This window comes from Tenrec ecaudatus, chromosome 4 (assembly GCF_050624435.1).
Source record: "Tenrec ecaudatus isolate mTenEca1 chromosome 4, mTenEca1.hap1, whole genome shotgun sequence".
Taxonomy (NCBI): Eukaryota; Metazoa; Chordata; class Mammalia; order Afrosoricida; family Tenrecidae; genus Tenrec; species Tenrec ecaudatus.
Window position 1 is genome coordinate 126015024 of NC_134533.1, and position 17880 is coordinate 126032903.

The 17880-nt window shown below is 39.6% G+C and overlaps 1 protein-coding gene across 2 annotated transcripts in view; it reads left to right on the top strand.

Annotated features, from left to right (window-relative positions):
- The first annotated feature begins 387 nt into the window (after nt 1-387).
- Nucleotides 388-17880, top strand: part of ULK2 (unc-51 like autophagy activating kinase 2) — a 212393-nt gene continuing 194900 nt past the window's right edge. For both annotated transcript variants that reach the window (XM_075546767.1, XM_075546766.1), the window contains exons 1-3: nt 388-899; nt 2091-2183; nt 3777-3818. In XM_075546767.1, coding sequence (XP_075402882.1) covers nt 810-899; nt 2091-2183; nt 3777-3818 — 225 coding nt within the window. In that variant the 5' untranslated portion in view covers nt 388-809. The remainder of the gene's footprint in view (nt 900-2090; nt 2184-3776; nt 3819-17880) is intronic.

The window sequence follows — 17880 nt, forward strand, 5'->3', positions numbered from 1 at the left end:
TCAATGGCAGTGGGTTTGGTTTGGTGTTTGGAAAGGTGGCCAAGTTGGAGGAGATTGCTTCTCTGCCCTCACCAGAAGCTTGGTAAGACAGCTGCCTCAAGAGCTTCTTGCTCCAGAATGCAGCTTCCCCCCACACGAACCTATGGGCCTACCTGGGGCAGTGAAGTGACTGGCTCTGCTTTGTTCTCAGGCTGGGAAGGTAATTAAGTCTGCCCCAAACTGCTCCTACTGCGAGAGCAAAGTCTTGCCCCAAAGCCAAAGGCGGCTCTCATAGTCAGTGGGTCATTTTCCCAGCAAAAGAAGAGGGTGCGATCGTGCCTATTGAGTTACGGGCTGACGTCAGCACGGATTCACTGGCGCGCGCGCGCGCAAACGTCGGTGCCGCCAGGCGGGCGCTCACGGGTCCCCGGCTGGCAGCCTGAGAGCGGTCGGGGCGCCTTCGCTGCTGCAGGAGCCCTCTTCCGACACTGCCAAGGGGCCGAGCCGGCCGGGCAGGCGGAGGGGCCGGCCTTGCACCACTCCCAGGCGCGCGTGCGGCTCCTGGGGCGCAAAGTGAGGGCGGGGTCGCATTGTGGGGTCTTTGCCAGCAGCCCTACCTGCGGTGCCCGGGCCGTGAAGAGTGTCCGGGGCTGGGTGGGGCCTCGCGTTTCCACTGCGGCCTTTGGGCACGAGCGCCTGGCCTGGCTGGAGGACGGGGCTGGCCCGGTACGGCCGGCCCGGCGAGTGCTCGGCGCTGGCGGCGCCGCGGTGCTGAGCGCATCCATCCGGGGACGCTGACGCTGACGCGGCCGCAGCGCGCCCGGAGCGCCATGGAAGTGGTGGGCGACTTCGAGTACAGCAAGCGGGACCTCGTGGGACATGGAGCCTTCGCTGTGGTCTTCCGGGGGCGGCACCGCCAGGTGAGCCCGCCTGCCGGCGGGGCGAGGCCTGCGTGGATGGCTTCAAAAGACCCGCACCTTTGGGAGCCCTCAGAGAATAGGCTTCCCCTCGGGGCCTGCCCCAAGGGCCGCCCTTTGTGCGCTTGTTGACTCGGATTTCTCTTGGTCTTGGTGGGTGGTGGTGGCTTCCTGGCACAAGTCATTAGGCAGCGGTCCATCCTCTGCCATCCATTGGTATTTCCATCTTTGGCCTCCTCGCCCGCCATGTTCTCCTTCACATTAGCCCCCCAGGAGTTCGACCCTCGAGGACCTTCACTGCCTTTGCACATGCCAGGACTAGAGAGTGGGGGCCTTTGAGTGCACCCCCCCCCCACCATCCTCAACCAAAGTGGGCTGCCAAGGGCTTGTCAAGTTTGATGCTGTTGATGTGGATCCTGTGAAAATACCGGTTTCCTGTTGATCGCGAGCACACATTTCCCCGTGGTTGTTCTTTCACAGAAGCCCAGCACCATCTTCCCTTTCTGGAGTGGGTGTGGAAAAGATGATTAGACGCTTACGTTTGGAAGTCAAGTAATTGTGAACGCACAGTCAAGCTCATCATTCCTTCCTTCCCCTGCTTTAAACAAAGATTTACTGTTTTACAAATAGTCGCGCACGTAGTAGTTTAGAATATAAAGAGTTTAGAAAGACTTATAGGAAGTGGTAATAATCATAAAAGGTTTGCCAATTCTGATGGTTGCCAAGCAGCATATTAAAAACGGGCTGGTTTTCTTGCCGTCAGATAAGGAATACCACTTTAGTGTCATTTGTTATGAAAATAACTTGATAGTGAAAAAAAGTAAATGTTATCTTACTACGCTAAAATTGTTTTCAATTAACTAAACACCGTTTAAGCTTATTATCCACCTTGCTGAACCTTTAAGTGATTATCAGTCATGGTCTTTTTTTTTCACTCAGAATTAGCTACTATGTAGTATTTATGCTTGTTATTTTTAGTGGCTGTTGTCGTAGGACGTTAGCTTATTTATTGTACCATAATTTACAAATTTTCCTGTTGAGGAGTCAGATTCTTCTCTGGTTTTACCAAATGTTATACATAAATTTGATACAAAAGTCTCGTTTTTAAAATTTTTTTAAGTCTCGCTTTTATAGGTTTTTCTGCTCTGTTATGCCTATGGAGTAATTTACAGGAGTAACACTTTTTCTTTACAGAAAACTGATTGGGAGGTCGCTATTAAAAGTATTAATAAAAAGAACCTGTCAAAATCACAAATACTGCTTGGCAAGGAAATTAAAATATTAAAGGTATGTGTTTTTATGCTTTCATACTAGATTTAATTTTATACTAAATTAGGTGAATACATGAATTTGATAGTTAGATTCAATTTGAGAAATGTCAACTACTGTCATTTTTGCCTACACAGTTTCTTGAGACACTGAGTACTCAGAAGCACTGTTTATGGCTTCTATGAACACTTGGTTTTAGCTTGACATAATTTATGCCCTCTTGTATTGTTTTGTTTGAGTGAGTGCAGCCAGGTCTCTCATATATTGTTTACATGTTCTATTAGTCTCTTTCAGGAGAAAGATGAGGCTTTCTACTCCTGAACAGAGTTTCAGCCTTGGAAATCTACAGGGGCAGTTCTCCCCATCCTATAGGGTTGCTCTGAATTGGAATTGATTCGATGGCAGTGACAGTTTATTGCCTTAAATGTTCCAGTTAAGGTTGTTGGGTGGGGTGTGGGTGTATGGGGGTGTAGTCTTTCTCTTCCTGTAAATTGAAAATAGTTTTTTCCTTGGAGGTGATTGTTTTAGTTCGTTCACAACCTGTGTCAAATGCTTTAAAGAGAAAAAAGATGCAGTTGGTCAAATAGAGGAGTCCTGTTAACTTAGTGGGCTATGAAGTGAGCCGCTAACCACAGGTTAATAGTTTGAACACATGAGCCTCTCCTTATACTTAATGACATTGAATTTGTGACCAGATAAATTTAAGAAGATCTTTTTATGAAGTACCTTCTTAGAGAGTCACTCCTTAAAGAAAGTTTGAAAAATTCAATGAAGAAACTAGTTTGGGTGTGCCTAAGTGAAACCCCGAGGTCTGATCAGAGCATGGAACTCATTTAACACCATTTCCTTCAAAAACCAATCTTTTTATCCAGAGTTCTTTAGGAAACATTTCTCCTGAGCTAAGAATTTTGTTCGTTTCAAGGCAGATAATGTACCTTTTAAAAGCACTTGTTAATGTTTGATTATGGGAGAAAGATGGTACTTTCTATGCCTGTAAAGATTTATGGCCTGGGGGGTGGGGTGGGGGTGGGATTTATAGCCTCAGAAACCCATATAAGATCTCTTAACTTATAATCATCTTGATAACAGTGGGTTTTTAAAACTTGTTATTAGCAACTATATATATAATAAATTTCGCAGATAAAGCCAATGACCATACTAATTATGATAGTTTATAGATAGATAGGGATAATACTCTCCTTGTTCGGAATCTTTATAATGGCAGTAGTGAAAAAAATGTTAGATCAAAAGTTTGATCCAGGGATATTTCTTATTTTTTAGTTTATTGAGTTCTTCTAGTCTTATAATAACTATAAAAAAACCAAACCTATTGCCATTGAGTCCAACTCATAGTAAACTTTTATGTAGTAATTGTGAGGTGGTAAATCTTACAAGAGAGGACAGACTCATCTTTCTCTCTATGGAGTGGCCGATAGGCTTAAATCACCAACCTGGCTAGCACATAACCTACAGGGCCACCTGGTTTCTTGAGTTAAGTGATAGAAGTATAGTAATACATAAGAAATATGTATTGATGACCAATTTTATTTGCATATTGAAATAAATATCAAAATAAATACAAATATTTAAAATGTGCAATTTCCTTTGCAGGAACTTCAGCATGAAAATATTGTAGCACTCTATGATGTCCAGGTACCTTATTTTGGATATTAAAAATTGGATTTTGTTGTTGTTTTAATTTAATCGTTTAATTGGGGCTCATACAACTCTTACTACAATTCATGCATATTTGTACATTTGTTGCTATTATCATTCTCAATGCATTTGCTTTCTGCTTCATCCCTTGGTATCAGCTCCTCATTTTTAACCCCCCTTCCTCCCTGTTCCCTCCTCCCTTATGGACCCTTGACAAAAAATTGGATGTTAATGAAGAACTTGAGTTTCTATTTCATACAAAGTTAAGTAAATATAAATAGCTGCATTAATTTTTGTTGAAAGTATATATGTTTAAGTATATGTTTAAAGTTGATAATTAAGGAGGAAACCAGAAATTACATAAGTAAATATTGGTATCAGATTTATCATTTCCATGATAAATGTAGAAAAGCTAAGTGTAAGCTATTAAAAATTAGTATAGTTTTTTCCATATTATGATAGTAACATTTATAAATTGTCGTAGTATTAGAAAATAAGATAATAAGCAAGCCATGCATCTGTTACCCAGCTAATCTACAATATTCACCAAGGTTTATAATAGAGTTGCATTATATTTAGAGATGAGAGACTGGGTTCTAGTCATCTTCTAAGTAAAAAAATTCTGTGTTGTCAATCACTTTTGGATATCCCTCTAAAAATATCAGCTTTGGGGGGAAATTACATACTGTATTTTGAGTAGAGTGCCAGATGAAGTAGTTGGCTTATATTTAGCAAACATATTGTCTTAAAAATCAAATCCTCCTTTAAATACTGGAATGAAACTTGGCTGATTTCGTGTTCACTCTGTGCACCATAGGGATTTAAAACCTATGGAGGAGGAATAGGAGATTCAGGAAATTTCTGTAGTTTCATTCCAGGGTGACTCTTTATGGTGAAAGGCAATTTCTTGCTGCGGTTCTTCAGTTCATAGTTTTGTAACTCTCACCAAGAGACTGTGTGGAAGCAGATAAATAAGATGCAGAAGACACTAACTTGGGATTGGTCTGTTTTTCCATTTTGCTGTGTATAAGATTAAGCCATCTCAAGCAGGAACAGAGAACCTCATGCCCATCAACAAAGAATAGCCACCAGCAAGCAGATCACATGCAGCAGTTCCAGCACCAAGACTGTGAGACAGAGGGGTGGGTTTATGGGCACGTGAACAAGTAAAATGTAATGCCTTCAGGTTGGAGCCTTGTTTGCAGAGTGGGGTGCCCTTTGGGCATCTATCTGCAATAAAGGGGCTTTGTAACACTTGCTCAAGCAGGGCAGAGGCCAAGACCACATGACTGAGAGGCTGAGGACCAGAGATAGATGGAAGAAAAGAAAGCACCATGTCTGCTTGCATGGCTGAGAATGTGCTATGGAGAAGAGGGTCATTATCCTTACTATTTCCTGATCCTTCCTGACTTGAAATAAACTGTTAATTTCCCCAATAAACCCTTTAATTGTGAGTATTGTCTATGAGTACTATGTGGCCATTGCTATAGATTATTGAATCAAGCAGATTCAAGAGTGCTGTGGGGGGTGGGGGGACTGTTGGTGTCCAAATAGGCTAAAAGAAGTTGGAGGGTGGAGTAATATGTGACTTCTACCTCACACAAATCATCCTTGAGCAGATACGGAGTTGGATACGCCTTTCTCCTTTGGTACTCAAGGAAGTCAGATGTGGCCCCAAACCATTTCCTCAGTGATCTATGTACACTTAGTAGATGAGTAAGAAGGGATTTCAAAGAGTTTGTGGACAATTTTCATTTTTCAATTTTTCCACAAATTTTTGAAACCCCCTCAGATATACTAGTATTTCTTTCTTTGGTTTTGCTTAATCTAAATGCTTGAATTTAAATAGAGTAAAATGGACATGTTAGGTCATTATAATGTACATATTTCTAACAAATGATTTTGTATACACTTACATGATTCAAAAAATTAACTTTCATGTTTGTGAGTGACTATAATGCACCCAAGCATTGTTTAAGCACTAAGAAAAAAAAATGAGTAAAACAAGTTCTTGTTTTCAGTTACAGATAGTGGGATAAAACAAAATACTGTAGATACCAAAAACTAAACTCACTGCTTTTGAGTTGATCCTGACTCACAGAGGGGTAGAACCCCCTCTTTTAGTTTCAGTCACTTCAGATACTTACAGGTGTAGACAACTCATCTCTCTCCTGCATAGTAGCTGGTGAGTTCAAACCACTGACATTGTAGTTGGTAGCTCAGTGTGTAATCCACTATACCATCAGGGCTCTGTTTCCTGTGTATGTTTTCCCCCCATGTAATCAATTGAGTAATATTTCATATCACAATGTATTTAGCTCAACCCATGCATAAGGTGTTAAAGTTTTTTCCAGTTACAGAAAAATGCTTTAAAGAGAACATATATTCTGAATATGTTTTTGCCCTTTATGTTCATTTTCTAGGGTTGAAATTAACTAATCAAATAGTATGCATATTTTTGGTAGACATAACCCTTGGTTAGCAATAAACGGGGTCTCCAGCCTCCTGCCAGGTCCCCGAGTGGCTGCCGACTGTCTCCACCCCACCTCACCTTGGCCCACGGGCCCACGCTATGCACGGACCTGGCTGGTAAAATCATGGCCATCCAAAAGATGGGGTGAGACCAATATTTGCACCTAGATGGCTGTTCAGAACCTGTGAAGATCCCAGTAGCTACGCACTAAAGAAAGATGTAGAGCATTGTTTTTATGAATTACATTATGTTACTTGACCTTGGTGCTCCAAAGGATCCATGGTTGGTTATGTGTAAGAAGTTTTCATTACTTAGCCCCCTGTGTGCTCCACCACATTCCTGCATATATTTTCAGCAAAGAGCATCATGGGCCACAAAAAATTATCTTGGGGGCCTCATGCGGCCCATGGGCCGTCAGTTTGACATTGCCTAGAATATCACTATTACAGGACTGTATGTATGACAGCATTAGCCTCTTCTGCCTTTAGATTTTGTAGGCCTCCCTTTGTCTTCTCTGGCCCCCCCTTATTGTATATCACCTTCCCCTTTAACCAAGTCAGCGGTCTGCCCTCTAGCTATGACTGCCCCTCCCACCCTGCCCTGGCAATCACAAAGAATGGGTTTGTTTTTTTTGAGGGTGAAAATCTTTTCTTGACTTTTATAATTATAGTGTTATACAATATTTGCCCTTGAACTACTGGCTCCTTTTAGCCACTACTTTGTGCTGATAGGCAGCCGCTGAGTTGGAACTGCTGACCTTCAGTTAGAAGCCGAATGTTGACCACTGCCACTAGAGCTCCTTGTATGAGAACACAAACATGCACAATATCATTTAGCAGCTTTTTTGTAAATGGGAGTTGGCATTCTTTTTTTCCCTTGTAATATAAAATAGGAAGATTGATGAGGAATTGGTGCCTTTAAGTTATATTGTCGGCAAAGACTATTGAGCATACCACGGGCTGTCAAAGAATGAACAATTCTGTCTTGGAGTAAACACAGTTGGTATAGAATGCTTCTTGGGAGGGTGGGTGAGGCGAGGCATTTTCTTGTGTACTTTGGACGAGTTCTTAGAAGGGACCCCTCCTAATAGGACATCATGTTGGTAAAACAGGGTCAGCGGAAAAAGAGGAAGCCATTTTGGTAGTTAAATTATTCATTGTCAACTTTGGGCTGAAGAGTGAGGGAGCGGAGTTTAGCCTGTCAGTCAGGCTGCAGCTTGATGACCTCATTTGGATCTGCTAAGGAGATAAATAGCTTACTGGAGGCAGGGCACTTCCTCCCTCCCTGGGAGACATTCCTGTTGACAAGACACATAGACATACTCTTGAGCCCTGGAGCTAGAGGAGCCATATGGAGACCCATGCCAGGGCTGTGATGCTTCCACCACCACTGGATCCACAAGGCTTTCCACCCACTGGCCTGTGATCTTCCTGCATTCAGCATCATTGCAAGTGCTTCATGAGTCTGAAGAGGACTTTATAGATTGATATCGGACATAATGGGCTAATATTGGACTTCTGGACTTGATCTGGACGGGGCTGGGATGTTCTCCCAATATTCAATTGCTCTTGTATATAAAGCTCTTATACAAACAAACAGAAAACAAACAGTATGCATAGTTTTATGGCTTTTGATTATATAATATAATTGGTTTCCAAGAAAAAAAGGGCAAGTTATGCCTCCCATGCACAGACTATGTTAATGCTGTGATTATATATATGATTTATAAATTATTATTATTTTGTCATATCTTACACTGTCCGGCATATCCCTTTACCCACTTTTCTGTTGGCCACCCCCCAGGGAGGAGGTTATATGTAGATCCTTGTAATTGGTTCCCCCTTTTTACCCCACCTCCCCTCACCCTCCCAGTTATATTTTATTACATGTTTAAAGAGTTATAACTCATTTAATCATTTGTGAAATTTAAAATATTATACAAAGAAACAGGGAAAAACTTTAAACTCATCTCATAATCTTTAGCGGAAATTCTGCAGATAGTGTCAAGTGGTATAAGACAGTGTTTAACCCAAAAGTTATTTAATAATATTAACCCTTTATTTTTGAATTTTTTAGGAGTAACAGAAAATCCTGTCAGTTACAAAGTAAATCCCATTTCAGCATCACTCATTTCAAGTGACATTATATGACAGTAGAACTGGACCTGTGGGTTTCCAAAACTAAATCTTTATGGGGCTAAAAAGTTTTACCTTTCTATGTCGGAGTGGCTTCTGGTTTCAAAATGTTAACCTTGCAGTTAGCAGCCCAGCATTAACCTGTTATGTCATCAGGGCTTCTGCTGTCAGCATAGAAAATATATTTAGATTTTTTTTTACTAATACAATGAAAAATATTTTTAAGTACCTGCTTTGCTTATAGAGCTGGAGCCCTGGTGGTGCCCAGCTTTCTACTCCCATAAATATTTGCATTCTCGGAAACTCAGGCAGTTCTACCATGTCCTATAGGGTCACTATGAGGGGATCATCTTGATGGCAGTGAATTTTATTTTGCTTTGGTTGTAGAAAGTTATCATTAGGAAAAACATTACCAAATGATCAGGAATTCAAAGTGATGGCATAAATGTTTATTATTTTTAATAAAATGTTTATTATTGTATATATTTATTTTACTGGAACTAACATACAAGATAACCTAAGTAATACCGTTCTAAAGATGATAGCCTTGAGCATTTGACTATCAAGCAATAAGACTCGATCGAATATGTTAAATATGCTTCTTTTCTAATAATTCATTGAGGGATACAGTATGATTAGAGGCTCATCCCACTACCATCAAATAAATACTACCCTCTAGTGACCTTATAGGACAGTATGAAGCTTCTGAGACTTTCAATGTTTATGAGGGCAGACAGCTGACCTTTCTATTAGCAGCCCAACAATTAACCCATTGCACCACCAATGCTTCTTGTTTGAGGCTCTTTTCCATTAACTTTATCAACTTGAAATGACTGTTGTTTTTACTGACTGTCAGCATTGGCATAGTGGTTGAGTTGGGCTGCTAACTGTAACTTCAGCAGTTCAAAGCCACCAGCAGCTCTATGGGAGAAGGATGGGGCTTAGTACTCCTGTGAAGAGTTCAGTTTTGTCTTCTCTGGATAGTGACAGTGATTTTAAGTTTCCAGGGGATGCTGAAAGGCATTTTAAAAAAAAGATATTAATTAGATGAAGATTTATAGAACAGTTCTTCAATAGTTTAGTATTCAACAGCTCATGGATATTTCGTTTCTTCATTCATTGCATTCTCCTCTACCATCAATTATTTTTTCTCTCTTTCCTTGCCCTTGTTCTACTTTTTTCTGTCTACTGTTCTTCCAGTACTCAAACCACCAGGAAGATTACAGCCTAGATAACCGCAGGGGACAGTTCTAGTGTCACATGTGGTGTCCTCAGATTCAGACCCACCTAGTGGCCTCAGCAAGAAACACCTAGTTGTCTCTATTCTAAATCCCAGCTGACCCTCTAGGACAGATAAGATTGTAATCTTACAGTCCTTTGGGGGGCTGCAATGAGCAGCCTAGCCCAGTGAGTCTGAATTCAATGGCAGTGGTTTTTGAGCTTTTAGTTCTTGTTTATACATTGAACTCTCTGGGGGTATCAGACTTCCCAGCAAACTCCTATGGTGACATCCTGATCATATCTCTTCTTATGCCCTGTACCTCATTTGCTTTGAAAATATTGGTCATCGGAAGAAGCACACTAAGCCTGCATGATCATGAGGTATAGATGGGATCAGGTATCAGGCATCAAAGAACAAAAAGTCATATCATTGTGAATGAGGGGGAGTGCAGAGTGGGGACCCAAAGTCCATCTGTAGGCAACTGGACATCCCTTTACACAAGGGTCATGGAGAGGAGACCAGTAAAGGAGCAGTGTAGCAACGACGATACATACAACTTGCCTCTAGTTCTTAAATGCTTCCTTGTCCTTACTATCATGATCCCAACTCTACCTTACAAATCTGGCTAGACAAGAGGATGTACATTGGTACCGATTGTAAATGGAAACACTTGGAATCCAGAACAGATGAACCCCTCAAGATCAGTGGTGAGAGTGGAGGGAAGGTGGGGTAGAGAGGTGGAACCAATTACAAGGATCTATGTATAACCCCCTTCCTGGGGGATGGACAACAGAAAGCGGGTGAAGGGAGACATTGGACAGTGTAAGACATGACAAAATAATGATAATTTATAAATTATCAAAGGTTTCTGAGGGAGGGGAAAAAACGAGCTGATATCAAGGGGTCAAGTAGAAAATGTTTTGAGAATGAGGATGGCAGTAAATGTACAAATGTACTGACACAATAGGTGTATGTATGGATTGTGATAAGAGTTGTACGAGCCACCAATAAAATGATTTTAAAAAAAGAAAATACAGGTCATCATGAGAATATCCGGGGTAAATTGCATAAGAATACCCAGCACTTACGTAATTAAAGCTGTTTTTTAAAAAAAGCAGCCCAAGACTTGCAAGGCTTGGGAATTCCATGTTTTTGAGCAAGTTGGTTATTCCATATGGACTCCATGTTTGCATTTGTCTATTCTCGCCTGAGCTAAATAAAAAAAGTGTTTTTTAACAGTTTTATTAGCACTTCGCATGTCATACAATTCAGTAATTCCATCATATCAAGAAGAGTTGATATCACTACAGTCAAATCTAGAATATATTCTTATACTCATTGTTATGTATGTAATTATTTTTTTCTAATTGTGGCAAAAATTTACACAACAAAATATTTTTCAATTTCACAGCTTCTACATGTAATTGTCATGGGTTTTACTCTTCAGGTTGTACAACTATTATTGATGTCCTTTAACAAATTATTCCACCGCCATTAACATAAACTCAATCTCTTTAAGCAAAAAGTCTTTTGCCTTCACAAATGGTAACCATCAAACTTTGATTTCTTTTGTTAAGTAGTTTTCTTTGTCTAGTAATATTCACATATCATACACTTCCATAGTCAAATCGCTTTTAAAAAGAGTTGTATTTACATCATCACAATCAGTTCTAATGCTCCCTCCCCCCTCCTGCAGTCATTGTTTGCTTCCCAATTCCCCATCCTTCCCTGCCATTCCTGATAAACTGTTGCATCAGTTATTGTCTTTATGTATCCACACCTGTCTATCATAAACTGGGAAACCTAACAGAAACAATTAAACCAATGAATCCAATAGAAGAAAATAATAATACTAATATAAAGATGAAAATCATAAGAAAGAAAAGACCACCATCAATATTTTTAAAGCCAGAGAAGAAATTTCTGTCATGGAACAGAATTACTTGAACATAGAGCAAATTCAGTATGAGTCAAGAGGGAAGCCAACTGACCAAGTATATTATACCATGATTCGCTCCACTATAATCAAGTTTACAATCATCTTTGTCTAATATTAAAGCTGTTCAAGTCCCTTGCCTGTGGCTAGAGGGGATCTGCCAGAGGCTTAATGTGTCTAGCTGGTGTGCAGATGGGTTTGGGGCTCCCACTGTCTTGCTTACCCTTCTACAAATTGGGTGTTCACAATTTAAGCTTTGTTATTGTCATCTTTGGATCACACACCGACTGGTGTGCTTCTACCATGTAGAATTAGTTGATGCCTCACTTAGATGGCTGCTTGTTTGAATACAAATAAGCCTTGACAACCCAGATGTTCTTCTTTTTGATAGCTGGTCACCATCTGACTTTTTCATCACACTTTGCTGTAGGTTCCACAATTTTAGTGATCACGTCATGAGGGTGATCATTGAGTAGGGCCATGGGATACATAATGTATTATTTTCAGTAGGTTCCAGTCATCGATATTGTATTATTCTGGGTGTGCTCCTTTTGATGTGTTGTATAGTATGCTTATAATTGCAATATGACCCTTAAGTTTGCCCCTGTTTTCTCATCGATGATATTTACAGTTCTGGAATTTATTTAGGTCTTTGATCCATCTTGAATTCATCTTTATCTGGTTCCCATATACAGGAGGGATACTTTCTGTTTTTTCCTGTTGAGTAAAATGTTAGCCATTGACTTTTCATACCTATCTTTTACTGTGTTAAGAATTTTTTTTCTTAGTCCTGTTTTTTTTTAATCACTTCATTGGGGGCTCATACAACTCTTATCACAATCCATACATACATCCAATATGTGTCAAGCACATTTGTACATTTGTTTCCCTCATCGTTCTCAAAACATTTGCTTTCTACTTGAGCCCTTGGTATCAGCTTCTCAATTTGCCCCTCCCTCCCCACTTCCCTTCCCTCATGAACCATTGATAATTTATAAATTATTATTATTTTGTCATATCTTACACTGTCTGACGTCTCCCTTCACCCACTTTTCTGTTGCCTGCCCCCAGGGAGGAGGTTATATGTAGATCCTTGTAATCGGTTCCCCTTTCTACCCCATCTTCCCTCCACCCTCTTGGTATTGCCACTCTCACCACTGGTCCTGAAGCGATTTTATCTGTCCTGGATTCCCTGTTTTTTCCAGTTCCCATCTGTACATCCTCTGGTCTAGCCAGATTTGTAAGGTAGGATTGGGATCATGATAGTAGGGCTGGGGGGCTGGGGACAGGAAGCATAGTCTGGAAGAAAGTTATATGTTTCATCGTTGCTACACTGCACCCTAACTGGCTCATATCCTCCCGAAACCCTTCTGTAAGGGAATGTCCAGTTGCCTACAGATGGGCTTAGGGTCCCCTATCTACACTCCCCCTCATTCACAATGCTATGATTTTTTTGTTCTTTGATGTCTGATACCTGATCCTTTTGACACCTCATGATCACACAGGCTGGTGTGCTTCTTCCATGTGGGCTTTGTTGCTTCTGAGCTAGATGGCTGCTTGCTTACCTTCAAGCCTTAAAGACCTCAGATGCTATATCTTTTGATAGCCGGGCACCATCAGCTTCTAGTCCTGTTTTGTTGAGTGTCTTTATTAGGAATAGGTGGTGGATATTGTTAGATGCTTTTTTTGTGTCGATTGATACGATCATATGGTTCTTATATTTTGTTTTGTGTATGTGGATTGTATTGATTTTTTAATGTTGAAAATCTTCCCTTAACTGATATGAATCCTACTTAATCATGGTGCATTATTTTTTGTTGTATTTGTATTCTACTGTCCAGGATTTTGTTGGGAATTGTTGCATCTATGTTTATAAGGCATATCGATATGCAGTCTTCTGTTTGTCAGTTTTTTTATATCAGGGTTATGCCTGATTCATAAAATGAGTTTGTTAGTTTGTTGTCCCTTTCTGTACTATGGATATTCTGTGTAGAATTGGTGTCAGCTCTTCTCTGAATACTTAGTAGGGTTTTCAGGTGAAACTCTTGGGACCTGGGTTTTTTTGTTTTGTTTTTTCAGTTTGAAGTTTTTTAATGACCTGATCAATTCCTTATATTGTTATGAGTCTGTTGAACTTTTCTAAGGCACTCTGTGTTAATTTCAGTAGATTGTATGCTTTTAGAAATTTATTTCATTTGTGTTTTCTAATTTTTTGGAATTACAGTCTTTGAATCTTTTGTGATATAACTTTTCTCATTTTTAATTCTTGATGTTTAATATTGTCTTTTTGTTGAACTTGACTATGGTTTATCAATTTTTAAAAATCCTTTGAAAGAACCAATTTACCGTGTTACTGGGTTTTTTTAATGTTTTTTCAACCAATTTATTTCTGCTCTAATTATTGTTTCATTTCTTAAGCTGGTTGGAAATTTGTTTTTGTTGTTCTTGTTCTAGTTGAAGATGTTGAGTTCAGGTGTGGATTTAGGTTTTCTTCTTTTTCATGTGTGTGTTGATTGCATAAATTTCCCTCTGATATATGCTTTTGTTGTGTCCTAAGGTTTTGGTAATATTGCCCTTTCATTCTCATTTGCTTAAAGAATTTTAAAATTTTGTTCTATTTTTTTATCCTTTAACTTTGCTGTTTTAAAATATTTTATTGAGTGCTCTTACTGCTCTTGTAACAATCAATTGTATCAAGCACGTTTGTACATATGTTGCCATTATTATATTTTAAACATGTATTTTCTATTGAGCCCTTGGTGTCAGCACCTGTCCTTCCCCCACTCCACCCCCGTGTCCCTTTGATTAATTATAAATTATTATTAATTTCATATCTTACATCAACCGCTGTCTCCCCTCCCACCCCTTGGCTTCTGTTGTTCATCCCTCTATGGGTGGGGTGGGGTAGGGATATGTGTAGTTATGTGTCTATCATCAAGATCAGTACTCCCTTCCTCCTCTCCTCTCCCCACCTTCCCCTTGCCCTCATGGTCTCCTACTTCCATTCCTGTTCCTGGATTCCATGTGTCGTGAGCTCTTATGTCTGTGCACATGTTCCAGGCTAGCCCTCAGTGAAAAGCAGTAGTAGGGTCATGATAGTGGGGGGCGAGGAAACCTCAAGGAACAAGAGGAATATTGTGTATTTCATTGGTACTTTACTGCATCCTGATTGACTCATCCCTTTCCTGTGACTGTTCTGTGAAGGATGTCCCATTTTTTATAGATGAGCTTTGGGTGTCTGCTCCAACTCCCCTCATTCTCACCAATATGGTTTGTTTGTTAAGCAAGGCATCATTTTATTGGAGACTCTTACATATAACCATCTATGCATCCATTATATTGGGCAGATATGTAAAAATATTGCCAATTTCAAAACATTATCTTTCTTCTTGAGCCCTTTTATAGTAGATCCTCTTTTTTCTCTTCCTCCCCACCCTGCCACCCTTAAGACCCCTTGATATATTATATATTGTTATTTACAGACACCTTACACCTCCCCTTTTAAACTTGATTTTTGCCAAAAGGCCGAGAAGTGATGCACTGCCCCTTCTATCCCTTCAACTACAATTCTAAACTTTGTCCCACTCGAGAGGGCATTATCCTGGAACTTTTAAGCAGCGTATTGTTCAGTTTACATGTATTTGCTTTTTTTGTCCTTGCTCTTCCTATTTTTAATACCTAATTTCATAGCACCGTGGTCTGAGAAAATAGAGTGTCAAACTTAATAACTTTAAAGTGATTAAGGCTGGCTTTGTGTCCTAACATGTGAGCTATTCTAAATAATGTTCCATGTACATTGGAAAATAATGTATACTGTGCTGTTACTGGTGTGTACTTCTCTGTATACATCTAGGAGACCTGGTTGATTAATTGTGTTGTTTAGTTCTCTTGTGTGTATATTGGGCTTCTTTCCCAGTGATTTGTCCTTCCTTGGGAGTGGTGTATTGGAGTTCCTCATTTTAATATTCTATTTCTCTTTTTAGCCTACAGGTATTTGATTAATATATTTTAAGCATCTTTTGTTGTGTGTGTATGTTAATTATGACTGTCTTCTGGTTCTATTATCCCTTTAATTGTTATATAGTACCCTTCGTTGTCTCAGGACGATGAATTTGATCTTGACATCTGTTTCATCATAGAATAATATCACTACTATTTTTTGGGGGGTATTTTTTTTGGTTGCCATTTTCTTGCTATATTTTTCCCATCCTTTAATTCTGCCTTTGATTTTCTGCTTTTGAATGTGTTTGTTTTTATGTGTAAGGTGTATTTCTTATAAGCAGCACATTGATGCTCCTGTTTCTTTCTCCAGTTTGCTACTTTCTTGTCTTTCTTAAGTGGTGCTTTTATTCTGTCCATTAGGATTCAGTGCTGTATAGATATGTATGGGTTTTTGGCTGTTATTTGATATATTGTGTGTGTGTGTCACTAGTAGGTATTTTTTGTCTCTGTATTTTGAATATTGCTTAAGGTCCCTTTGAGTTTTGCGTGGAATTGTCTTGTATCTTGAGACTTGTCTGGAGGTTCTAGCAGGGGAGCGCAGCTACTTGTATACCCTTGACTGAAGGACAGTCTTCCTCTTTCGGGAAAAGTTGTCCTCTTCAACTGAGGATGCAGCTTCGGGAGGAATGCACACTGTACAGTGAGGGAAGAAGGGGACAACCCGCCTAGCCAGCTAGATCTGCAGAACTAACCCTGGTGATCAATGTGGGACATGTCGCAGCCAGATTGCCTTCACATCTGGAATTGCCTTGTATCTTGATCTCAGTTTTCCTGCTGTTATTGATTTGCATTAGTGGTCTTTGTATACACTGCTTTAACTTCTCTTTGTCTGAAAATACTCTTATCTCTTGCTATGCTACATATAATATTCATTGTTGGCAGTTTTTTTTCTTTCAGAATTTTTATGTGTCACATTGTCTTATTCATGGTCTCTGCTGAAAAATCCGAGCTTTTCCCCTAGGTATTCTCAGAATTGCGTTTGATATTAGAGAGTTTGAATGCAATATGGCCTGATTTTTTGTGTGTGGGGGGGTTGGGATATATTCTGTTTTTAGGGTTCTCTCAGCTTCCTGGATAGTTATTTTCCCTGCATGCTATTATGGATGTTTTCTTCAAGGATTTTTTGGTAGATGTGTGTGTGTGTGTGTGTGTGTTTCTTCCTGTTCTGGAACCCCAATGGTCCATAAATAGTTCCTCTTGACATTGTCTCATTAGCTTTCTTCGGATTCCTTTGTTGTTTTAGTTGATTGTTCTCCTACTCATAGATTGGACTCATAGATTGGAATAAAAAGATTTGTCTCCACATCAACTAAACCCACATGGAAAAAACACACCAACATCCATGATCCAAGGATTGTAAATTATATAATCCAAATCCAAAGGAGGGAAGAGTATCAGAGCCTAAATGGTGAGATTCTGGTGTGCAGAAGGCTGTGGGTGACAGTGGGAGCCCACCGTATTAAGAATATTAGAGATCTGACTATAGTAGATTGAAATGATAAAATATCTGACTTGAATGGTTAACATCCTGTTACTTGATCCCTCTTCTGATACACTTTGTGCTTAATCTGGTTTTAATATTTCTTGTGGCTTTTTGCATATTGGGGTTTATCTCTTGTATTTTGTCATTGTTGGTAGCCTTCTTGACTCTTTGTTATGTATTATCCTATATTTTTAGGTATGTGAAACCCAGAATAGGGAAAACAGCTAGAATAAAGGTTCTTGGGGTGTACAGTGAGGAGGGGGGATTAAGGGGGAACTGATATCAATAAGTTAAAGAAGGAAGAAAATATTTTGAAACTTATTGTGGTAGCAGTTGTACAATACTTCTTGATATGATTGAACTATGAAATGGTATGATGGTCTTGTTTAGCTCCTAATAAAATGATGTGAGGAAAAAAAAATATATTAGTCTTCAAGTTCACTTATTTGGCTTTCCATATTTTCAGTTCTATTACTGCTTTTATAAGGTTGTACACTTCAGGTATATTAGTATTCATCTTTTGAGTTTCTGTTTGAAATTTGTAAGTTTTCTTTTAGTTTTTCTGTTCTTTGTTCTTTTGGGATCTTTCTGCACCTGATGAAAGAAAGTACCTTGTTCTTTTGAATTCTTTTTCTGGAAATTCCAGAGCCCCTTTATTTTCAGCCATTTCCTTTCCATCAGAGTGTTGTTCATTGTGCATTTTTGTTTTTTGATTATGTAGTCCGATATTTTCTGCTGTTTTTGTGCATCTTGATGCATGCAGTTTTTAGTGGTGGTAGGGAGGTTGGGTCATGTGGGGTTAGTTAAC